We start from the raw sequence: 25241 nt of genomic DNA, 5'->3' as shown, positions 1-25241 counted from the left end.
TATAGGAAAGCTACTGATCTTTGTATGCTGATTTCATAATCAACTACCTTGTTGAACTCAAGTTCTTAGTTCTAATATTTTGTTATTTCATTTGACTTTTTAAACAACCACACTGTCTGCAGATAACAATAGTTATGCTTCTTTCTAATCCTCAAACCTCATTTATTTTCTCTTACTGCACTGATTCAACATTGTTCAACAAGGGTACTATTACTGCCATAGTGGACAATTATTTCTTGTATGGCACCACCCCAGGCAGGACAAAATGTTCAGTATCCATGCCAGCCTACTCCTCAAACCACAACCCACGTGCTAAACGCCAGGAGCACTTACTAATAATTATCACATACAAAAATGTCACCTAAAGGCAAAGGGTTGTAGCCTAGCTCAGTGAGCTCTAGGCTAAGATCTTCTCTGCACTTCTCAATAATAGTAGTAATGAAGAGATGATTGTTTTTTCTAAATATTAAGGTAAAGATTCTAAAGTTTCACCATTAGTATTACATTTATTGAAGGCTATGTAGACACCTTTAATTAAATTACTAAAATTTCCTTCTGATCCAAGTTTATTTAGAGTTTATACCATAAATGAGTATTGAATGTTAGTAAGCACCTTTTCTGTATCTATTAAAGCATTTTTCCTACATCTTCTGTTAAAATATTAAATTATATTGTTTTTCTGATATTGTACTAAACTTGAATTTATGTGATTAACCCACTTCCTTATAAGTCATCTTTTTAAATACTGTAAACTTTTTAAAATAATATTTTATTGATTATGCTATTACAGTTGTCCTGAGTTTTCCTACTTTGACCCCCTTTACCCAGCATCCCCTACTCCATCAGGTAATCCCCCCACCATTGTTCATGTCCATGGGTCATGCATATAAGTTCTTTCACTACTCCATTTCCTATACTGTGCTTTACCTTCCCATGACTATTCTGCAACTACCTAATCATACTTCTTAATTCCCTCACCTCTTCATCCATTCTCCCCTCCCCACTCCCATCTGGCAACCATCTGGTAACTAACTTCTTTTCTCTTGCTGCTTTTAAGAGTCTCTCTTTATCTTTAACTATTGGCATTTCAATTATGATGTGTCTTGGAGTGGGCCTCTTTGTATCCACTTGTTTGGCACTCTCTGTCCTTCCTGGACTTGCATGTCTATTTCCTCCACCTAATTAGGAAAATTTTCTTTCACTATTTTTTCAGATAGATTTCAATTTCTTGCTCTTTTTTCTTCTCCTTCTGGAACTCCTATGACACAAATGTTGGACCTCTTGAAGTTGTCCCACAGGCTGATTATACTATCCTTATTTTTTTGGATTCGTTTTTCTTCACAGTGTTCTACAAGGCTGTTTTTTGCTTCCTTATGTTCGAAATCATTGATCCAATTCTTGGTTTTCATCCACTCTACTGTTGTTTCCCTACAAAATTGTTCTTTATTACAATTAGTGTATCTTTCATTTCTGACTCACTCCTTGTGGGGGTGGGGCTCTACCCGCAGAGCCCCCCTGGTCGCCATGGGTGAGAATAAGTCTACCAAGACATGATCTGCTTGGGGAGGAAAGGTGGCCGATCTCTCAAAGGAGAAGGGCTATAAAACTTTGGGAAACAAACTCACTTCCTGCTTGGACCTTATCAGAAAATCGAGAGCATTCTTAACAAAGCAGTTTTCACAGGATTTTATATACTCTTTCTTAGGCCTGATCACCTGGGGAACCCACCCTTTCCAGCACAGGGCTGCACTGTCCTCTGTCACTGTTTCAGGCTTAAGTCAGGCAGGGGAAGTAAGGCAGCCAAGAGATTACAAGACTTCTTGCAGACAGAATGAAAACTCAGGCTATGTCAAAGCCGAGGGGCAAGGGTCCATCATCCCCTTTGCTATAGCCCCTTCCCTGGGGCCTCTCCATGATCATGCCTGTCTTAGGTCATCCCTACCTTGAGGAATCTTACCCATCATTGGCTAACTGATCAAGCACTGGGGGCCAGGCAGGGTGAAATAAAAGGAGCAGCGGCGGTACCCCTGCTAGGGAGATAAGCTTTGTCTCCTTAGTGGCTTATGGTCCCAAGGTTGCTCACTCAGCCTCAGCCATTGGAGGGTTATAGCTTCTGAAACCAGGCAGGATGGTTCCCAACAAGTTCTTTTTATGCTGCTGAGATCCTCAATAAGTTCTTTGAGCATCCTTATAAACTATGTTTTAAGCTCTGCAGTTGATAAATTGCTTATCTCCATTTCATTTAGCTCTTTCTCTGGAGTTTTGATTTGTTCTTTCATTTGGGCCATGTTTCTTTGTCTCCTTCTTTTGGCAGCCTCCCTGTGTTTGTTTCTATGTATTAGGTAGAGTTTCTTTGACTCTGTGTCTTGGTAATATGGCTTAATATAGTAGGTGTCCTATAGGGTCCAGTGGCCTGGCCTCCTTTATGACCCAAGATGGGTACTCAAGGTGCACCCTTCTTATGGGCTTAGTATTCCCCTCTTGTAGTTCAGCCTTGGTTGCTGTTGGCAGATCAATGGGAGGGATTTACCCAAGCCAGTCAGGTGCAAGAACTGGCTGTGACTACTGACCACCAACCTCTGCCCTCTGTGGAGGATCAGCTGTGCAGGGGCAGAGTGGTGGTGTTCTGATGTGGTCTGTAGCCCTCCACTGGGTGCACTGGCCCTAGGGTTTCCTGGGTGGTGCAGGCCAAAGTTAGCCCCCACATGTATTTTTCCCAAGGCATCCTATGTGAGCTGTAAAGCAATCTGAGATGGCTGCTACTTGTGCTGGGCTTAGAGATTCCCAGGCAAAGCCAAGCTATGATTCTAATCTGGCTGCCAGAGGGCTCACTGAAACCAGCTGTGGCTTGTTTGACAAAATTTAGGAGACAAGACCGGCCATTCTTAGGGAAAAGCAGCTTCTGTGGGCTGTAAAGAGGGTGGAGTGGAGTCTCTGGATACCTCCAAGGTGGGGCAGCCAGCTTGCTGGCTCTGTGGGGGGAGGGTTGCAAAGGGACAATGGTCTCTGCTTGCCTTATGTCAGACACTTCAGTTTCTTCCTGTACACCACTGGTGTCTTTGAAACTGCTACTCCAGTGCTGGAGGTCAGAGAGAGTAAGTCTGAGTAGGTAAGTTTGTGTGTGGGTTCTTTAAGAGGTACTGCTTGGGGCTCCGATAGTTTCTTCCACTGACTGAATCCCCACTAGTTTTTGCAGCCAGAAGTTGTGGGGACTTGTCTTCCTGACACAGGAACCGTGGGCTGGAGGTACTGGTGTTGGGCTGGGACTCCTGGCTCCTGAGATATCATCACTCCTGAATTTTTATCCACATGGTTGAGGGACCATGTCTATGGTTCTATGTCTGTGCCGCTCCTACCACTCTGGAAGGATGTGGTTTTGTGAATTCTGTAGTTGTTAAGACTTCCATTCAGCTTGACTTCTTACATTCCTGAGTAATGGTTGTTCTATATTTTAGCTGTATTTTAATGTAGTTGTGTAAAGAGGTGAGCCTACACTGCCATCTTGACCAGAAGTCCCTCAAATACTGCAAGATTTGATTGCTGGTATTTTATTTAGAATTTTTGCATATTCTTCATATGTGAGATAGACCCATAATTTTCCTTTCTAGTATTATCCTCATTCAGTTTTCAAATCAAGGCTATACTAGTTTCATAAAATGAATAAATTAACATCTATTCTCTCTTTCTCTTTGCTGGAAGAATTTGCATGAAACAGAGCTTGTTTGTACTTTAAAGATGTGGCAAACTTATCTGTAAAACTGTTTAGGCATGGTACTCTTATAAGAATTTCTTTTACCAAGTCAATTTCTGTAGTTATTATTATATTCAGAGTTGCTATTTCTTCTTGAAACCAACTTGGTAATTTTTATTTTCCTTAGAAATTATATAATCTATTTTTAAGATACTGGACAGAAAGATATGCACAGTATTTTCTTATGATTCTTAAATAATTTACTCTGTAGTTATGTCCCCCTTCCAACCCCAATAGTGGAAGGATAATACCCTTCCAATCTAGGATACACATTATTTTTATCTCTGTCTTTTGTCTTGATATTTCCTTTAAGAAGTTTGGTTGTTCTATTAACCTTTATCCAAAAAAAATTACCTTATGGTCCTAATGGCTATTTCTTTTGCCTTTTTAAAGATCTATAGTATTAATATCTGATTTAAGTTGTGTTATTTATTCAACTTCTAAAGATTAAATAAATTAAAAATATATCCCTGGCTGGTGTAGCTCAGTGGATTGAGCAGGGGCCTGTGAAGCAAAGTGTCACTGGTTCGATTCCCAGTCAGAGCACATGCCTGGGTTGTGGGCCAGTTCCCAGTGGGGGACACATGAGAGGCAACCACACATTGATGTATCTCTCACTCTCTTTCTCCTTCCCATCCCCTCTCTCTAAAAATAAATAAATAAAAGATTTTAAAAAATTAAAATAAAAAATAAAGCACTTGGAACCACTCCCAGGACAGGGTAAGCCCTTAATATTTTTTCTTTGTGCTTACAGTTAGAAATATTTTTTCTAAGTGCTTACAGCCCTTAATATTTTTTCTTTGTGCTTATTTTTTCTTTTGCACTGTCATTATTTTACACTTATATATTTTAAAGATTTTATTTATTTATTTTTAGAGGGGGGAGGGAGAGAGAGGGAAAGAAACATCAATGTGTGGTTGCCTCTCACACACCCTGCACTGGGGACCTGGCCTGCAACCTAGGCATGTGCCCTGACTGGGAATCGCATCAGCAACCCTTTGGTTCTCAGGCCGGTGCTCAATCCACTTAGCCACACTAGTCAGGGCCTATTTTACACTTATTTTTGTGTATACTTTTTATTAATGCATGACATCCGTGCATAAAGGCACACAAATGAACATCCCACATAACCAGCACTCAGATCAAGGAACAGAATATTACTAGAACCCAAAACTGCCCATCATACTCCCTCCCAATCTCTTCCTGCCTTAAGGAAAACCACCATCATAATTCCTAACATACTAACTTAGTTTTGGCAGGTTTTAAGCTTCATATAAATGGAACCAAAATAGGAATTCTTTTGTGTCTTACTTCTTCTGCTCAGCATCTATTATATGTGAGATTCACCCATGTGGTTACATGTAGTTTTACACATCATTATTATTCCTATGGAGTATTCCATTGTACGAATACACTACATTTTATTCATCCGTCCTATGGTTGATGGACATTTGGGTTGTTTTTAGTTTTGAGTTACTATGAATACTGCTGCTAAGAATATTCTTGCGCTTGTCTTTTGGTGAATATATACATGCAATTGTTAGTAGAAGTAAGTACTTCAGTATATAGCTAAAATGAAAATCCTGGGTCATAGGTATGTTTGGCATTAGAAGATACTACCAAACCATTTTTTAAAATAGGGGTGTGTGTGTGTGTGTGTATGTGCAGTATATGAATTCTCTGCTTCAAATCCTTATCACCACTAAGTAATGTCAATCTTCTTGATATTAGCTTTTCTGGTATGTGTGTAGTATTATCACATGAGATTTTAATTTGCATTTTCCTGATGTCCAATTAAATTGAACACTGTTCCATATGTTAATTAGCCATTTGAAAATCCTATTAAATGCCTGCTTACATTATTTTCTCATTTTCCTGTTAGGTTATCTTTTTCTTATTGATTTTCTAGGGTTTCTTTATGTGTTGTAACTCTGAGTCTTCTGCTACATAATAGCTGTAGTACAGATGTCTTCCCCCAATCTGTGGCCTGCCTTTTCACTATCTTAATGTGTGGTTTGTTGGTTTGTTTGTGGAAAGTTTTTTTTTATTTTACCTTATTTACAAATTTTAAATTACTTTATTGTTGTTCAATTACAGTTGTCTGCTTTCTCTCCCCAACATTCTTCCCAACCCCAGCCAAAACCACCCCCCCTTACTTCCACTCTTCCCCTTGGTTTTGTCCATGTGTCCTTTATATTAGTTCCTGAAAACCCTTCTCCTCACTGTCCCCTTCCACCTTCCCTCTGGCTATTGTTAGATTGTTCTTAATTTCAATGTCTTGAGTTATATTTTGTTTGCTTTTTTCTTTTGTTGATTATGTTCCAGTTAAAGATGAGATCATATGGTATTTGTCCCTCACTGCCTGGATTATTTCATTTAGCATAATTCTCTCTAGTTCCATCCATGCTGTCACAAAGGTAGGAGCTCCTTCTTTCTCTCTGCTGCATAGAAATCCATTGTGTAAATGTACCATAGTTTTTGATCCAGTCATTTACTGATAGGCAGGTTGCTTCCAGCACTCAGCTATTGTAGATTGTGCTGCTATGAACATTGGGGTGCATAGGTTCTTTTGGATTGGTGTTTCAGGATTCTTAGAATATAATCCCAGCAGTAGAATTTCCGGGTTCAAAGGCAGTTCCATTTTTAGTTTTCTGAGGAAATTCCAGACTGTTTTCCTCAGTGGCTGCACCAGTCTGCATTTCTACCAGCAGTGCACTAGTGTTCCCTTTTCTCCACATCCTTGTTTGTTGATTTGTTTAGGATGGCCATTCTGACCAGTGTGAAGTGATATCTCATTGTGGTTTTAATTTGCATCTCTCTGAGGGCCAGTGATGCTGAGCATCTTGTCATATGTCTCTGGACCCTCTGTATGTCCTCCTTGGAGAAGTGTCTGTTCAGGTCTTTTGCCCATTTTTAATTGTTTTTTTTTCTTCCTGGAGTGGAGTCATGTGAGTTCTTTATACATTTTGGAGATCAAACCCTTGTCTAAGGTATCACTGGCAAATATGCTTTCCCATATAGTTGGTTCTCTTTTCCTTTTAATACTGTTTTCTCTAGCCATACAAAAACTTTTTAATTTGATGAGGTCCCATCTGTTTATTCTTTCCTTTATGTCCCTTGCTCTAGGGGACATATCAGTGAAGATGTTGCTGTGTGGAATATCTGAGATTTTCCTGCCAATGTTTTCCTCTAGGACTTTTATGGTGTACCAACTTATATTTAAGTCTTTTATCCACCTTGAATTTATTTTTGTGTATGGTGTAGGTTGCTGATTAACTTTCATTTTTTTGCATGTAGCTGTCCAGATCGCCCAACACCATTTGTTGAAGAGGCTATTTTTACTCCATTTTATGTTTCTTCCCCCTTTGTCAAATATTAATTGGCCATTGGGTTTATTTCTGGGCTCTCTGTTCTGTTCCATTTGTCTATGTGTCTGTTCTTATGTCAATATCAGACTGTTTTGATTATAGTGGCCTTGTAATACAGTTTGGTATCAGGTATTATGATCCCTCTTGCTTTGTCCTTCTCTCTCAAAATTGCTGCAGCTACTTGGGGTCATTTACAGTTCCATATAAATTTCTGAAATGTTTGTTCTATATCTGTGAAATATGTCATTGGTACTTTAATAGAGATTGCACTGAACCCAAATTGCTTTGGGTAGTATGGTCATTTTGATGATGTTAATTCTTCCAATCCATGAACATGGTAGGTGCTTCCACTTCTTTTGTCTTCCTTAATTTTTTTCTTCAGTGTTGTATAGTTTTCTGAGTATAGGTCTTTAACCTCCTTGGTTAGATTTATTTCTAGTTACTTTATTTTTCCTGTTGCTATGTCAAGTGGGATTTTTTTCCTGATTTCTGTTTCTGATATTTCATTGTTGATATACAAAAATGCCTTTGATATCTGAATATTGACTTTGTATCCTGCTGTTTTGCCAAATTCATTTATTAGGTCGAGTAGTTTTTTGGCGGGGTCTCTAGGATTTTCTATGTACACTATCATGTCATCTGAAAATAGTGGCAGTTTTACTTCATTCTTTCCAATCCAGATTCCTTTTATTTCTTTTTCTTGTCTGATTGGCTGTGGCTAGGACTTCTAGTACTATGTTGAGTAGGAGTGCTGAAAGTGGGCATCCTTGTCTTGTTCCTGATCTGAGGGGTAAAGCTCTAAGTTTTGCTCATTGAGTATGATGTTGGCTGTAGGTCTCTCATATGGCCTTTACTATGTTGAGGAATGATCCCTCTATTCCTACTTTGCTAAGTGTTTTTATCATAAATGGGTGCTGTACCTTATCCAATGCTTTTTCCACATCTATTGATATGATCATGTAATTTTTGTAGAAGTCCTTAATTTTAATGTGATCTAATTTCTTATTCCCCCTTTATTATTAGCATTTTTGTCTTATTTAATAAAATCTTTGCCTACTGGACTTCTGGCCAAAATGAAGGCATAGGCAGATACACTTTGCCTCCTTGCACTACCAAAAGAAGGACAACAACAAATTTAAAAACAAAAAATAACCAGAACTTCCAGAAAATCGAACTGTATGAAAATTTAACAACCAAGCAGTTAAAGAAGAAACATTCATCCAGACTGGTAGGAGGGGCAGAGATAGGCAGCCAGGGTGGAGAGGACTTTTGGCAAGGCAGTGGCTGGAGGACTGGAATGGGCAAAGCGCTGGCTGGAAGAGTGGGCAGTGCCACATTTGCAGGTAGATAAACCAGGAGAAACAACTGGGGAGTGAGACAGATGATGAGCAACCCAGGGTTCCAGTACATGAGAATAAAGCCTCAAAACCTTTGACTAAAAAAATCTGTGGGGGTTACAGTGGCAGGAGAAACTTCTAGCCTCACAGTTTGTTGGAGAGACCCACAGAGTCCTAGAACATACTCTTCTACCTGGGAATTAGCACCAGAAGGGCCCAATTTGCTTGTGGGTAATGGGGGAAGTGACTGAAAGCTGGCCAAGAGCCCAGAGAGCAGCACTGTTCCCTCTTGGACACCTCCTCCACATACAGCGCCACAATGTGAGTTGCCCTGCCCTGGTGAATACCTAAGGATCTGCCTCTTACTACATAACAGGCACACCAAGACAAAAAATATGGTACAAATGAAAGAAAGATCAAAGCTCCAGAAAAAATACAAAGAAGTAATGAAGAGATACTAAACCAATCTATCTGATGCAGAGTTCAAAACACTGGTAATCAGGATGCTCACAGGATTGGTTTAGTATGGTCACAAAGTAGAGGAAAAAAAAGTGAAGGCTATGAAAAGTGAGATAAAGAAAAATGTACAGAGAACTAACAGTGAAGGGAAGGAAACAGGGACTCATACCAATGGTTTGGAGAAGGAAGAAATAAACATTCAACCAGAACGGAATGAAGAAACAAGAATTCAAAAAAAAATGAGGAGAGGCTTAGGAGCCTCCAGGACATCGTTAAATGTTCCAACATCCCAGTTTGGGGTGCCAGAAAGAGAACAGGAAGAGCAAGAAATTAAAAACTTATTTAAAAACATAATGAAGGAGAACTTTCACAATCTGGCAAAGGAAATAGACTTCCAGGAAGTCCAGGAAGCTCAGAGAGTCCCAAAGAAGTTGAACCCAATGAAGAACACACTGAGGCACATCATAATTACATTACCCAAGATGAAAAATAAGGAGAGAATCTCAAAAGCAGAAAGAGAAAAGGAGACAGTTACCTACAAAGGAGTTCCTATAAGACAAGCAGCTGATTTCTCAAAAGAAAGTTTGCAGACAAAAAGGGGCTAGAAGGAAGTATTCCAAGTCATGAAATCCAAAGACCTACAGCCAAGACTGCTCTATCCAGCAAAGCTATACTTATAATGGACAGGCAGATAAAGTGCTTCCCAGATAAGGTCAAATTAAAGGAGTTCATAATCACCAAGCCCTCATTATATGAAATGTTAAAGGGACTTATCTAAGAAAAAGAAGATCAAAACTACAAACAGGAAAAAGACAACAAACTCACGACTATCAACAACTGAACCTAAAAAACCAAAACTAACTAAGCAAACAACCAGAACAAGAACAGATTCACAGAAATAGAGATCACATGAAGAGTAATCAGTGGGGAAGGGGGAGGAGGGAGGAAAAGGTACAGAGAACAAGCAGCATAAATGGTAGGTACAAAATAGACAGGGGGGAGGGTAAGAATAACATAGGAAATGGAGAAGCCACAGAACTTACATGTATGACCCACAGACATGAACTAAAGTGGGGAAATGATGGTGGGATGCAGGGTACAGGGCCGAGCAGAGTAAAGAGGAGAAAAAAATGTGACAACTGTAACAGTGTAATCAATAAAATATATTTTTCAAAATAAAAATAAATAAAATCTTTGCCTACCCAAGGTCATGAAAATATTCTCTTATGTTTCTGTCTAAAAGTTTTATTGTTTCACCTTTCACACTTAACATCTGTGATTGATTTTGGTTTGTGGAGTGAAATAGGAATCAAGAGTCACTTTTTTTCAAGATGACTACCTGACTCAGCACCACATACCAAAAAGACCATTTTTCCCCAATTGCACTGCAGTGTCATCTTTGTTTTAATGAGATGATATTTATCTGTGATTTAACTTCTGGACTCTATTCTATAACAAGGATAGATTTGTTTGTCTTTGAGAATATACCACACTCTTTAGTTACTGCAACTTTACAGTCGTTATATCTGTTAGTGTGTACTTGTTCTATTTCTTCACATTCGTCTTGAGTGCTTTTGGCCCTTTGGTATTTCCATATCAATTTTAGAATCAGTTTTTGAATTTACACACGCACACACATCTGTCGGGTTTTTTGCTGGGATGACATTGAAGTAGGAATCAGAATCAAAGCTTTTTCGTTTTGGGTTTTTTTTTGCACATGAATATCTAATTGTTTTATTGTCATTTATTTGAAAAGACCTCCTTTTCCCTGCTGAATTATAGTGGTGTCTTTCTCATGAATCAAATGACCGTAAACACGTGAAGTGAGGAATCTGTCAAGTCAGAGGAGCCCAAAACCACGGTACTTGGTTGCAGTACCGCAGCCAAGTGTTTCCGCATTCCGTTTCTTAACACACAGTCAGATCAGCAGCAGGCCTGGCCGTGGCCTACCACACACAGACTCTCTTATGTGAATGAAGCACATTAATCATCTTGTTCAAACCGTCTAATCCTCACTAACTTTTCCTAGCCTAGTCTGAAAGAAGTGCATTAAAATCCACATTAGTAGGAATTTGTCTATTTCTCCTCATGATTCAATCAATTTTTGCTTTACATTTTGAGTCTAGGGTACATAAAAGTTCATGACATATTCTCTTATAGCATTATATGTCCTTCATTTGCCCTTTTAATGTTTTCTGATTAACTTTGGTCTAATATTAACATTGTTACATCAGCTTTCTTTGGGTTAGCTATCAGTGTACTTTTCCATCTCTTTATTTTCAAAGTTTCAGTGTTATTTTATAAATAGCAAGCTACTTTTGCTGGGTTTTAGTCCAACCCAAGAATATTTTTAAGATGCAAGTTTAAGTCACTTTTGTGTATTTTGATTACTAAAATGATTGAACACTTTTCTGACATCTTACTATGTGTCTTCTCTTCACTGTGTTTTTTCTTTATTTTAGCCCCCTTATCAGCTCTCTGCTATTTCCTCTTTCCCCTCTACCATTTGTGAAACATGTATTTCTCCTTTAACTCAGAAATTCCCACTCTTTCTAATCCCACTGCTTTCTAATCAAATTTGAAGCTAATTACTATTTCTTCCAATGATTCTACCTGGTTCTTTTTCATAGCTCCCATTCTTGTTTTCATTGTTATTATTTCCCTCTTCACCTCTTTTGGGGGTTTAAAAAGTACTTCCTGAGTCTTTTCCAAATTGCTCCACTTGCTTTGTTTGCTCAATAACTTTTTCTTTATTTTTTGTGGATCACTCCCAGTGTCTCTTAGATGCTTTGTAATTCTTGGGTTGATATCACCTGCAGGTTTCTCTCATGAGCACGCTGAACAGGTGTGCTTTTTGACCTGGTGAGAGGGACAATTCCACAGCCAAGTTCTTCAGAGCCCTGCCTGTCATCACAGTGTGAGGAGTCCAAGGGAATATGCCCACCTGGATCTAGTCCTACCCTTCAAGACCCTTCCACATATGGCCCCAAGCCCACCTCCCAAATCTACATGGGCTTCTTCCCGGGATTCAGACTCCTGAGAGCAGACTATGCTGCTATTTGTTCACCTATAAGCCCAACAGGTGGCCAAGTGTCAGCTGTTTGCAGAGATGTGTAAATAGAGATTGGAAAAGTGAGGTGGGGTAATCACCTGCGTTCATGACAGGCCCTTCACGATACGGAACAGTGACAGAGGAAGGGACAGGCCATAGGCAGTCTCACCCCCTGCTGCCACATTCCAACATGGAGTTTATAAATGACAAATTTAAACTTGTCCTTTCAACATGTTAATAAAGCGCTATTTGTGAAAAATACAGACTGTATTTTACTTAACAGATATTAGCTTGGTTTATAATTTTTAAACATCTATTCCCATAGTACATGGGCCTCCGTGTGAACCCATGACCTCACAGATGAAGGGGTAGGCCTGACTCAGAGAGTTGTACTGACGCTCCAACCTCAGCGCTTCCAGGAGCAGGTCTCCCAATTGGGCTTCTTTGCCTAGTGAGACATCTCTGAGCCCCTGCCTACATCCTGCTTTAGAGAACCTGGCACTTGTCCTACTCAGCTCAATGCTAAGCCCACAGCACACCAAAAGGTAAAGTGCAAGGCCCTAGGCAGGAGCACCTAACTCAATTCTGGCTACCATCCTAGACGGGCAGGCATGGGACTTCAGTCCCACCTCTGGGCAAGAGAAAAGTTTCTGCCTCCTCTGTTCAGGCAGGTAACTCGGATCCAGCTCCCTACTCGGCATCACTATAGGCTCCCAGCCATTTCCTTAAGGAGACATCTCCACTTCTATATTATAGTCATTTTCTTTCTTATTTTTAAGTATGGCTATGTATTTATTAATTTTTATAATATTTTTCATGTGTTCATTACAGAAGGGAAACGTTTCAGCATGTTTTGAATCTGCCACCTAGGCCTGAAAATAGAGCCTCAGTGTCAAAGCACAGGTGGGGGTCAAGAATGCTTAGTCTGAATTCACAAAGTGAGCCAGGAAACAAGAATCAGAACTGGAGCTCACAGGTAAGTATCTCCCTTGCTGGTGATGCAGAACTGACCGCAGCAATCATTACGGTGGGAAAACAAAAGTCGTCTCATTTTAACAAAAACCATTACAGCATACTATTTCCGTGGCCTTGGAGGAGTCAGCCTCTCTGGTTTTGTTTCCCAGCTACAGTCAAGTGAGTTTGATAAGCTAATGTCTAACAATTTCTAAAGGTCCTTTCTCCTATTAATTCTTATAGTTTCACATAATGTAGGCTTAGGCTAGATTTTATTATTCTTAGAGTGAATTCCTGAGCCTGAAAGATATTAGCATTTCAGAGATGGTATCAAAAGGAATCATCCAATAAGGTATGTAGAAGAGCTTCGGTAAATTCCAAGATATTTTGGAAAAGCAAGATAATATATGTAATACATTGAAATTTATTATGCATTCAAAGAAGGTTTATGTGTAAAGAAAATGAGTTAATTCAATAGGAGAAACAATGAGAGCAAGGAGGTGAGTGGTCAGCAAAGCTATCACAAAATTAATACTTTTAAAGCCCATCCATGTATTCACAGATAGCAATATTTTATCTTTTTATGGCTGAGTGGTATTCCATTGTATATGTGTACCACATCTACTTAATCCAGTCATCCATCAGTGGACAAATACTTGGGTTGTTTCCACATCCTGACTACGGTAAATAATGTTGCAATGAACACAGGTGTATATATATCTTTACAAGTAAGGGTTTTCATATATTTAGGTAAAACCCAGAAGAGGAATTGCTGGATCACATGGTATTTCCATTCTTAATTTTCAAGGAACCTCCATACTGCTTTTGATAATGCCCGCACTAACTTAAATTCTCATCAACAGTGTACAAGGGTTCCCTTTTCACATGTGAAATATAAAACAAAAAGTACCTAACAAAATAAACAAAAACAAACTTATAGATAGTGGCTAGCAGAGGAGAAAGTGGGTGAAGAAAGGGCAACGTGTGGGTAAAGCGGGTCAAGTATATGGTGATGGAAAGAAACTAGACATCCATAGTTAGAACAGATGTTGAATTATAATCTTGTACCCCTGGAAATTATATAATGTTATTAATCAATGTTACCACAATAAATTTATTTTAAAAATGTAAAGAGCATTGATTGGGGAAAAATTAAGCTAAAATATAACGTATTGTACCTTAAGTGAAAAAGATGTAACTCTCTTTGAACAAACATATCAGAAAAAGTATGAGTCTGTGAAGTAGGTCCATGAAGCAAGATACTTAGCTGCCTTTATGAGATCTTAATTTCCAGGAACTCAATAGCTAGCAGGGTTCTCAGGACTGTCACCTTCAAATACACAAGAGAATTACCAACTCACCCCAAGTCAGAGTCGCCAGGGTCAAGAGCTCAGGGACTGAATCCTGACATACTACATATTCTGGAGAATACGGATCTGTTTGAGTTTCGGAATCGCGGTAATCAGTCTGAGTGCCCACAGTATACTTTGAAGTGATGGGTGGGTACTTAGTCGAAGTGGGAGGAAAAGTATATGGCTGCATCCTAAAAGGGAAAATTATTTAAAAAATTAAAACCTGATACAATCACTTAGAATATTATATAATCAAGTAGAAATAAATGAGCTTCACTAAATCCTCTCCCCTTTAACATGGACAGGCCCAAAGTTACAAATCCAGTTTAAATAGGATTATGCCCAATAACCTTGAGAGGACTGCCTTTTTTTTCTCACCTCCGTCAAGAAACGGAAGGGGCTCTACTCACAAAAGTGCCTATCTCCTGTGTATTGTTGGGCAGAGCTGTCGTGTATAGAGAGGCACAAAGATTCTAGGATGTCCCACAGTTACTTCTGAACCTATTTGGAATCGCTACTTCCCCTGTTTCCCTCTTCTCTGCTTTCAGTTACACACTCAATTTTAACTGTTTCCCTTCAGAAATGCAAATCCAGGAGCAGAAAAGACATGAGGACCTCATCCCTTGCACAAAAAAATGAATTCCAGATAATTTAAAATAATTCAAAAGTGAGACTAATAAAAGTACTAATAGGAAGCATAAAGTACACATATCATATGAAAAACCAGAAACTACAAAAAGCAAGTGATCAATAGAGTTAAATTTAAGTTGAAACTTCTATACCTCAAAATATCATAAACAAATCTAAAATGTCAATGGCGCTCTTGGGTATAGGTTTTGCAAGACATGATAAAAAATTAAGCAGCCTTTTCTATATAAAAAGCTCTTGTAAATCCATAAGACAATTGAATACCCACAGAAAACAATGGGCAAATTCACAAAACAAAAAAAGTAAACCTAAAATGCATATGAAAAGACAGTGAGCATAATTAATATTCAAAAGCAAATTAAAACACCAAGTGCTATTTTATTATGTTACAAAAGCAATTTTTTTAACGTGAAGGTACCTAGCATTGATAAAGTTTTGAAAAAACAAGAATTCCCATAAACTGCTGCTGGAAATCCAAATATCTACAGCCCAACAATCAGGAAACTGAACGATTATATATCAAGCCCTTAAAGCACCCTTTTCATCCCCAGCAGTTGTGCTCCTAGTAACTTACGCTTGGAAATAACGGGGCAAGTGCACACACCTGCATGCAAACATGTTCACCAAGCCTCACTCACACAAGTAAAAACTTACAAGCTTAAATGATCACCGTCAATAGAAGAATTGTTTAAAATATGGCATATTCATACTAGAATTTAGGCTGCTATTAAAAGTAACAATGTAACCTATATTAATGAACACACAAAATGCCCAAGATTTAATGTTAAGTAGGGAAAAGGAACACTATAAAGCAGTATTATAATGAGTACATTTTTATGTTTTTAAAAACTGTGTTTTGTGCATAGGAAATCCCTGGATGGTATGCAATAAAGTAATAACAGCAGTTATATCTGGATAGTAGGATTATAGAGACAATTTTTTCATGTTTATAGTTTTCTGAATTTTCAAATTTTTTAGAACCTAGACATGTACTTCTTTTAAAATTTAAAAACACATACAGCTACTTGCATTTAAAAGAAAACATTTTCCAGTTGGTAGAAGAATTGGTTAAATTACATAAATAACTAAATATGGCAAAATAAGAAAGATTTTCACTTTAAAAAACAATCAAAGGCAGGTTAAAGTTTAAGCCTAGGAAAAAAGCACCTCAGTCCAGTTAGAAAGAAGCATCTGTTTGAAGGTTCAAGGTGTAATAAGTCAGTACTTTAAGTTGTTTTTAATGCTGAATTCTAATGGATATTGACATCATTTTTTTCAGCGGTTGCTATGAATTTCTAACATATGTAGACAGCATAGTATTTACGGTTTATGTTTTCAGCAGAAATTATCATACTATAATTTCTACTTGAGGAAATAACCTCAAATCAGCTTTATATCATTATAAATTATATAATATTATAACACCATTAGCTTGAATCAAGAGAATAAATTCTTGTCTTCCACATTAAATAATTACACATTTGAACCATTTGATCAAATGTGCTAAGATTACGATAAAGCTTAATGAAGCCTTCTGACTAAGGTTTCTGGTGACTCCGGATCCTTAAGGTGCAAAGAAGGAGTGATAATTTCACAGAAGGCCTATGATAATAATACAGTTTCTTTCTTAACTAATTTGTTATTTTTTTCAACCTATTCTCCTTTTTCCATTTCAGTTAGTTTAGGGAGAGTAAAATGCGAAAAGGAAAGAGCAATGAATGATCTCTTTCCCACCTATGCCCGACCACGATCAGGACCCAAAACCAAAGACCCGGTATCTGCTCCTTCTCTGGCTTGAACCCTGCTTTGTCCTGGACCCCATCATCAGGCACACTCACCCTGGCCCTAGTGTCCTCACAGCGGTGCTGCCGCTCTGTTCCCTCATTCCAGGCCCTTCCTCCTCACTACTGCCCAGGCACCGGGAGCATGCACTGTTGGCCATACCCATAGCCTTCTAGATTTCCCCTTCTAGGCCAACAAAACTACACACACAGAGAAACTTCATAAAGCTACCAAATCCTGTTCTGTTAGTATGCATTCCACTGACTGTTCGCAGCTTTGAAGACTTAATTTTTTAGAGCTGTTTTAGGCAACCAATGATTTTTTAATTAATTTCCATAGTTTTGCCTTATGCAGAACATCATATAGTTGGAATCATATAGAACATGGCCCTTTCAGATTGTTTTCTTTTTCTTAGTAATATGCATTTAAATTTTCTCCATGTCTTTTCTTGGCTTGACAGCTCGTATTTTTAGTGCTGAATAATATTCCATTGTCTAGATGAACCTCAATCTATCCATTCACCTGCTGAAAAACCTCTTGGTTGCTTCCAAGTTTTGGCAATTATGAATAAAGCTGCTATAAATAACTGGATGCAGGTTTTTTGTGTACATAAGTTTTCAACTCCTTTGGGTAAATGCCAAGGAGCACGATTGCTGGATCATAACATAAAATTATGTTTAGTTTCATAAGAAACCACCAAACTATCTCTAAAGTGACTGCAGCATTTTGTATCCCTAGTAGCAATGAATAGGAGTTTCTGTTGCTACACATTTGCTGTAGTCAGGGTCCTAGAATTTGTGCCTTCTAATAGTAATGGTATCTTGTGGTTTGAATTGGCATTTCCCTGATGGCATATGATATAGAGCATCTTTTCAAATGCTTATTTCTCATCTGTCAGTCTTCTTTGATGAGGTATCTGTTGAGGTCTTTGGCCTTTTTTAGAAACAGGTTGTTTATTGTGGAGTTTTAAGAGGTTTTGTATATTTTACTATTTTGTATATTTTACTTTTTGTATATTTTGGATAGCAGTACTTTATTCAATATGCTTTTGCAAATATTTTCTCCTATTCAGTAACTTGTCTTATTCTAATCGCATTGTCTATTATAGAAGTTTTTAATTGTAATGAAGTCCAGATTATCCATCATTTATTTAATGAATTGTGCCTTTGGTGTTACATCTAAAAAGTCATTGTCATACTCAATGTAATCTACTTTTTTTTTATGTTACCTTCTAAGAGCTTTAGAGTTTTGCATTTTACATTGAAGTTTGTGATCCATTTTGAGTTAAATTTTATAAAAGGTTTAAGGCAGGGGTATCAAACTCATTTTCACTAAGGGCCACATCAGCCTCATGGTTGCCTTCAAAGGGCCAAATGTAATGTCAACTCCTTAACAGTTAAGGAATAGTTACATTTACACAATCCTAAAATTATCTCAGCCCTTTGAAGGCAACTATGAGGCTGATGTGGCCCTCAGTGAAAATGAGTTTGACACCCCTAGTTTAAGGTCTGTGTCTAGATTTGATTTTTTTTTTTTTGCATGTGGATGCCTACTTGTTCCAGTACTGTTTGTTGAGAAAGACTAACCTTGCTCCGTTGTTCTTTTTGTCAAAGATTAGTTTGTTATATGTATATGGGTCTATTTATAAACTTTCTATTCTATTTCATTCATTTGTCTTTTCTTTCCTCACTACTCGACTGTCACGATTACTACAGTTATACTGCAGATCTCAAAGTCAGGTAGTCTGTCTTCCAATTTTGTTCTTCAGTACTGTGCTGACTATTCTGGGTCTTTTATCTCTCAAAAAATCAGGGTGTTTCTTTCTTTATCCACAAAATAATTTGGCAAGGATTTAGATTAAGATTGAATCTATAGATCAAGTTGGGAAGATATTTTGACAGTATTGAGTCTTTCTATCAGTGAACATGGACTATCTCTCCACTTACTTAGTCCTTTGATTTCTTTCATCAAAGTTTTGTATTTTCCTCACAATGGGTCTTATATGTATTTTGTTAAATTTATACATAAGTTTTTCAATTTTTGGTACTAATTTAAATGATATTGTTTTTAATTTAAAATTCCACTTGGTTTGTTGCTGATATATGGGAAAACAATTGACTTTTATATTGACCTTGCATCCTACAACCTTGCTGTAATCACTTATTAGTTCCAAGGGGGATTTTTTTAGTCAGTTCTTTCTGATTTTCTACACAGATGAACATTCATCTACTAACAAAGATAGTTTTATTTATTCTCCCAATCTGTATACCTGTTATTTCCTTTTCTTGCCTCACTGTATTAGCCAGGATATCTAGTACAATGCTGAAAAGCAGTGGAGAGAAAGGGCATGCTTGCCTTATTCCTGATCTTAGTGGGAAAGCTTTGAGTTTCTCATCACTAAGTACGATGTAGATTTTTGTACAATACATGTTCTTTATTAACTTAAGGAAGTTTCCCTTTATCCCTAGTTTACCAAGAGTTTTTATCATGAATGAGTATTGAGTATTGTCACATACTTTTTCTGCCTCTATTAATTACGATCATGTGAGTTTTCTATTTTAGCCTGTTGATGTGATGAATTACATTAATTGATTTTTAAATGCTGGACCAGTTTTGCACACCTGTGATAAATATGACTTGGTTGTGATATAAAACATTTTCTATATATTGCTAGATTCAATTTGCTAATATTTTGTTGAAGATGTTTACACCTATGTTCATGAGATATATTGGTCTGTAATTTTCTTCTTTTTTAAAATGTCTTAGTCTGCTTTCGGTATTAGGAAAATGCCGGCCTCTTTTTTTCTTAATTAGTCTGGCTAAAGACTGATCAATTTGAGTGACCTTTTCAAAAAACCAGCTTTTGGTTTTGTTGATTTTCTCTATTGATTTCCTCAATCAATTCCATTGACTTAGTCCATTGACTCTTCTACTTCCTTTGGATTTAATTTGCTCTTCTTTCCTCAGTTTTCCAAAGTGGAAGCTTGGATGATTGATTTTAGATATTTCTTCAAATACATGCATTCTCAGTGCTGTAAATTTTCTTGTAAACACTGCTTTCACTGCATTCCACACATTTTGATAAGTTGTACTGTCATTTTCATTTAGCTCAAAATATTTTTTTCGTTTCTCTTGAGACTTCTTTTTTGATTCATGTGTTATTTTAAAAATGTATTGTTTAATCTCCAGGTGTTTGGGAATTTTCTGTTATTTCTAGCTTGATTTCATTGTGGTCATGTGTGATTTCTACTCTTTTACATTTGTTAAAATATGTTTTATGGCCCAGAATGTGGTATATTTTGGTGAAAATTCTATGTGAGCTTCAAAAGAATATATATCCTGCTGTTTGGGGGTGAAAGTAGCCTTTCAATAACAATTATATTCAGTTGATTGATAGTGTTATTGAGTTCAGGTAGGGCCTTACTGATTATTGGTGTTATTTTAAACAAACTGTCATCTGCTAGATCAACTAAGAAAAATAAAAGTGTTTATTATACCTTCATTTACTTTGTATTTTATATTCTTCTCCTCTTTATGTAGATACAAGTTTCTGTCCTATATTATTTTTTTCTCTCTAAAGAACTTCTTTTAATATTTTTTTACAAGGTAGGTCTAATGACTACAAATTCTCTGAATTGTTCATTGATTTCTCCTTCACTTTTGAAGGATAATTTTGCAGAAAGCAAAATTGGAGGTTGGCAGGGTTTTTTTTCCCTCAACATTAAATTTAAATTTTCACTCCTCTCTCTTCTCATTTGTATGGCTTCTGAGAAGTCAGCTATGAGTCTCACTTTGTTCCTCTATAGATCACATATTTTTGTCCTCTGGCTTCCTCAGATTTTTTCCTTTATTTTTGATTTTCCTCAGTGTAAAGATGTATGCCACCATGCACCTTTTTTCCTTTTGGCATTTAACCTGCTTGATGTTCTGTGAGCTTTCTGACTCTAGTCTGGTGTATGATATTAGTCAGGAGAAATTCTCAGTCATTATTGTTTCAAATATGTTTTCTGTTCCTGTCCCTCTTTCTTCTCCTGATATTCCCAGTACATATATGTTGTTCACATTTGTTCACAGTTCTTGGATATTCTGTTTATTTTTTTTTGAGTCTTTGTTCTCTTCCCTTTTCAGTTTTAAAGGTTTCCATGAATATACCCTTTAGCTTGGAAATTCTCTCCTCAGCCACATCTGGTCTACTAATGAGTCTATCCAAGGCACTCTTCATTTCCATTACCGAGTTTTTCATCTCTAGTATTTTTTCAGTTCTTTCTTAAGATTTCTATCTTTCTGTTTATACTGCCTGTCTGATATTTCATGCTGTCTATTTTATCCTTTAGAGCCCTAAGCATGTTAACCATAGTCACTGTCTGATAATTCCAACATTCCTGCCATGTTTGGTTCTTATGCTTATGCTTTCTACAAATTGTGTTTTTTGCCTTTGGGTATGCCGTTTAATTACTTGAGAGAGAGACACGATGGACTGAGCAAGAAGAACTACCATAAATACTAGGCCGTCTGTAATGTGGTGGTAAGGTGTAGGGAGGGAAGCATTCTATTGTCTGATGATTAGGTCTCAGTCCTTAAGTGAAACTCGGGACTGGGAACTTCATGTTCCTGTTTTTTCTCCACCCACCTCTTAGGTGGGGCAATGAGAGGGCTAGAGAGAGCTGGAGTTGGATATTTTCCTTCACCCATGTCAGTTAGGCTCTGATAACAACACAGCAGGTTAGGCTGTGGTTAAGTAGCTTCTACTGAGAGCTGACCTTGTTAAGAAGGAAAGAGTGCTCTGGCATATTTCAGCATGTTCTTTTCCATCCCCTTGCCAGAGCATGAGAGGATTTTATCTCATATTTATTATAAAAATCTTATTGAGCTGCTGGAAGAATATTTCACAAAACTGTGAAAGCTCCCCATGACTAGGTCCTCCTGAAGTTTTTAGTTCTCAGAGTTTCCCACACTGAGCCTCCAGCAACTGGTCAACATAGTTCAGGTTTCCCTGCTGGCGACTGGTTCCCAGGGCAGTTTCCACTCATAATTTCTTTTGGGGGAATACATTTCTCTCCACGTGCACCTGTCTCTCCCTCTAATCTTGGGCACCAGTTTGCCCTGTGTCCTGCCCTCTGTACAGATCCAAGAAAAACTTCTCACTTGTTGTTAGAACAGTGGCAACTTCCAAGCTCCTTACGCATGGAACTGGAAACCACCACTAAACATTTTTACAATAGTAGCTTTGTATTATAAAGCTACTTTACAAGATGATCACGTGGAATTCAAAGTAACAACTCCAACAGCCAGCCAAGAAAAGGTGTGGCTAGAGAAGTTCCTGCTGGACCCTGGACAGGTGCATCCCTGCCAACATAAGGTGGAATATCTTCACTCCCCTGAAACTCAGCCCTGCCAAAATCCCAGAGTTGACTTCATCAGGGTTACTCATACATTCTTTTTTTTCCTTTTTAAAAACAATTTTATTGAAATATAATTGACATATAAAAATGGCTCAAAGTATACAATTTGATGTTTCAACACAGTTATATATCCATGAAACCACCACCACAATCAGGATAATGGACATATCCACTGTCCCCCCACCAAAGTATCGTCATGCCCTTTTGCAATCACTCCCGGCCCCGTTCTTCTCCTTATCCCATCTCCAGGAAGCCTCTGATCTGCTTTTGTCACTATATATTGGTTTTCATTTTCTAGAATTCTATATAAATTGAATCATATTGTATACATTTCATTGTAGCTCTTAATTAGATGAAAAATCAGATTTTTGCCCTCAGAATGGAAACATTTGGCCATGAACTAGTGACTATCCCACTGTAATTGGATTAATTACAAAGACCATGTTGAGTTACAGTTAATATTAAGCATTATCACTTTTAACTAAACCTGCAAACCTTAGATTTCACACTTTTCAAAATGGAATACTACTTGGCTAAAGACAGAAGGAAATCTTATCCTTTATGAGAGTATGGATAGACCTGGAGACCATTAAGTGAAATAAGCCTGACAGAGAAAGACAAGTACCATATGATCTCACTCACATGTGGAATCTAATGTACAAAATAAACTAACAAACAAAGTAGAGACAGACTCATCGATAGAAAACAAACTGACAGCTGCCAGAAGGGAGGATGGTTTACAGGGCTGAGTGAAAAGGTGAAGGGATTAAGCAAAAAACCAAAACAAAATAAAATTTAAAAAAACCCCTCATATACACAGGCAGCAGTATGGGGATCACCAGAAGGAAGAGGGGCTAGGGGAAGGTAGGAAAGGGAAAAGAGGGTATAAATGGTGATGGAAGGAGACTTGACTTGGGGTGGTGAACACACACTACAATATACAGGTGATGTATTATAGAACTGTATGCCTGAAACCTATATAATTTTATTAATCAATGTCACCCCAATAAATTCAGTTTAAAAATTACATATAAGAGTTGGCAAGAATTTTAACTGCCAAGTAATGAAAACCAGAGGCCTTTACCCTGCAAAGCTCTCAATTAAAATGGAAGGCCACATAAGGCGCTTCCCAAAAAAAGAAACCTCAAAGAATATACCTCATCCAAACCAGCTCTGCAAGAGAGGCTAAAAGGTCTGCTTTAAAAACAGGAAGAAAAACAGTGAGAGAGAGGAACACAGGTATCAAAAAATGGCAATGAATAAGTACCTATCAATAATAACTTTAAATGTAAATGGATTAAATGCCCCAATCAAGAGACATAAAATAGCTGAATGGATAAGAAAACATGACATGCACATAAGCTGCCTACAAGAAACCCACGTCAGAAAAAAAGACCTACACAGACTGAAAGCAAAGGCCTGGAAACAAATATTCCAAGCATACAGACAGGAAAAAAAGCCAGGGTAGCAATACTCATATCAGACAAAATAGACTTCAAAGCAAAAGCCATAAAAAGAGACCCAGAAGGTCACTTCCTAATACTCAAGGGAAGAATCCACCAAGAAGATGAAAACATTGTAAACATACATGCACCCAACATAGGAACACCCAAATACATAAAAAAATCTTGGAGGACTTCAAGAAAGATATTGACAGCAACACAATTATAGTAGGGGATTTTAACACCCCACTCTCAAAAATGGACAGATCTTCCAAACAAAATATCAACACAAATATTGCAGCATTGAACAATGCCCTAGATAAAATGGACTTAATTGATATACATAGAGCCTTTCACCCCAAAGAAGCAAAATACACATTCTTTTCAAATGCACATAAAACATTCTCAAAGATAGACCACGTAATAGGACAAAAAACATACCTCAAAAATTTCAAGAAAATTGGAATCATATCAAGCATTTTATCCAACCACAGGAGACTGAAACTGGAAACTAACCTCAAGGAAAAAAACCCCAAACACTTAAGCCCCCCAAATCTCATGGAGATTGAAAAGCATGCTATTAAACAGTGAATGCGTGAAAAATGGGATTAGAGACGAAATCAAAAGGTTTCTGGAAACAAATGAAAATGAACTCACAACAATCCAAAACTTATGGGACACAGAAAAGACAATCCTGAGAGGGAAGTTCATAGTGATAGAGGCCTACCTAAAGAAGATAGAAACATTTCAAATAAACAACCTAACCCTACATCTATAAAAACTGGAGGGAAAACAACAAAGACAGCTCAGGCCAAGTAGAAGGAAGGAATAACCAAGATCAGAGCAGAGTTAAATGACACAGAGACTAAAAACACCAATTCTAAGGATCGATGAATCCAGGAACTGGTTCTCTGAAAAGATAAAAAAAAAAACCAAAAACCAACAAGCCTTTAAGCAGGCTCACCAAGAAAAAAAGAAAGAGAATCCAAATAAGCACAATCAGAAATGAAAGAGAGATTACAACTGATACCACAGAAATACAAAGGATTGTAAGAAATTACTACAAAGAATTATATGCCAAGAAATTTGAAAACTTAGGTGAAATGGACACATTTCCAGAAAAATATAATCTCCCAAAATGCAATGAAGAAGCAGCAGAAAGGCTGAGCACACCAATAACAGCTGATGAAATTGAAGCAGTAATCAAAAAGCTTCTGACACACAAAAGCCCTGGACCAGAGGGTTTCACAGGAGAATTTTACAAAGCATTTAAGGAAGAGCTAACCTTCACAGATTATTCCAAAAAACTGAAGAATATGGAAGACTCCTAAACTCTTTCTACGAAGCCAGCATCATCCTAATCCCCAAACCAGATAAAGACATAACAAAGAAAGACAACTTCAGCCAATATCACTGATGACTATAGATGCTAAAATCCTCAATAAAATATTGGTAAACTGCATCTAGCAATACATTAAAAAGATCATACACCATGATCAAGTGAGATTCATCCCAGGGAAGCAAGGATGGTACAATATTTGCAAATCAACAAATGTAATATATCACATGCACAAAAGCAAAGACAAAAATCACATGATCATATCAATAGATGTGGAAAAAGAATTTGATAAGGTACAGCACCCATTTATGATAAAAACACTTAGCAAAGTAGGAGTAGAGGGAGCATACCTCTA

The 25241-nt window shown here is 37.5% G+C and overlaps 1 protein-coding gene across 2 annotated transcripts in view; it reads right to left on the bottom strand.

Annotated features, from left to right (window-relative positions):
- CFAP91 (cilia and flagella associated protein 91) overlaps nucleotides 1–25241 on the bottom strand; it is an 81468-nt gene that overhangs the window by 41350 nt on the left and 14877 nt on the right. For both annotated transcript variants that reach the window (XM_037045572.1, XM_037045573.1), the window contains exon 6: nucleotides 14283–14464. In XM_037045572.1, coding sequence (XP_036901467.1) covers nucleotides 14283–14464 — 182 coding nt within the window. The remainder of the gene's footprint in view (nucleotides 1–14282; nucleotides 14465–25241) is intronic.

The sequence above is a fragment of the Sturnira hondurensis genome, unplaced genomic scaffold (assembly GCF_014824575.4).
Source record: "Sturnira hondurensis isolate 20B ecotype Veracruz unplaced genomic scaffold, ASM1482457v3 Scaffold0004338, whole genome shotgun sequence".
Classification (NCBI taxonomy): domain Eukaryota; kingdom Metazoa; phylum Chordata; class Mammalia; order Chiroptera; family Phyllostomidae; genus Sturnira; species Sturnira hondurensis.
Note: the sequence above shows the minus strand (reverse complement) of the source record. Positions and strands in the feature narration are given on the sequence as shown.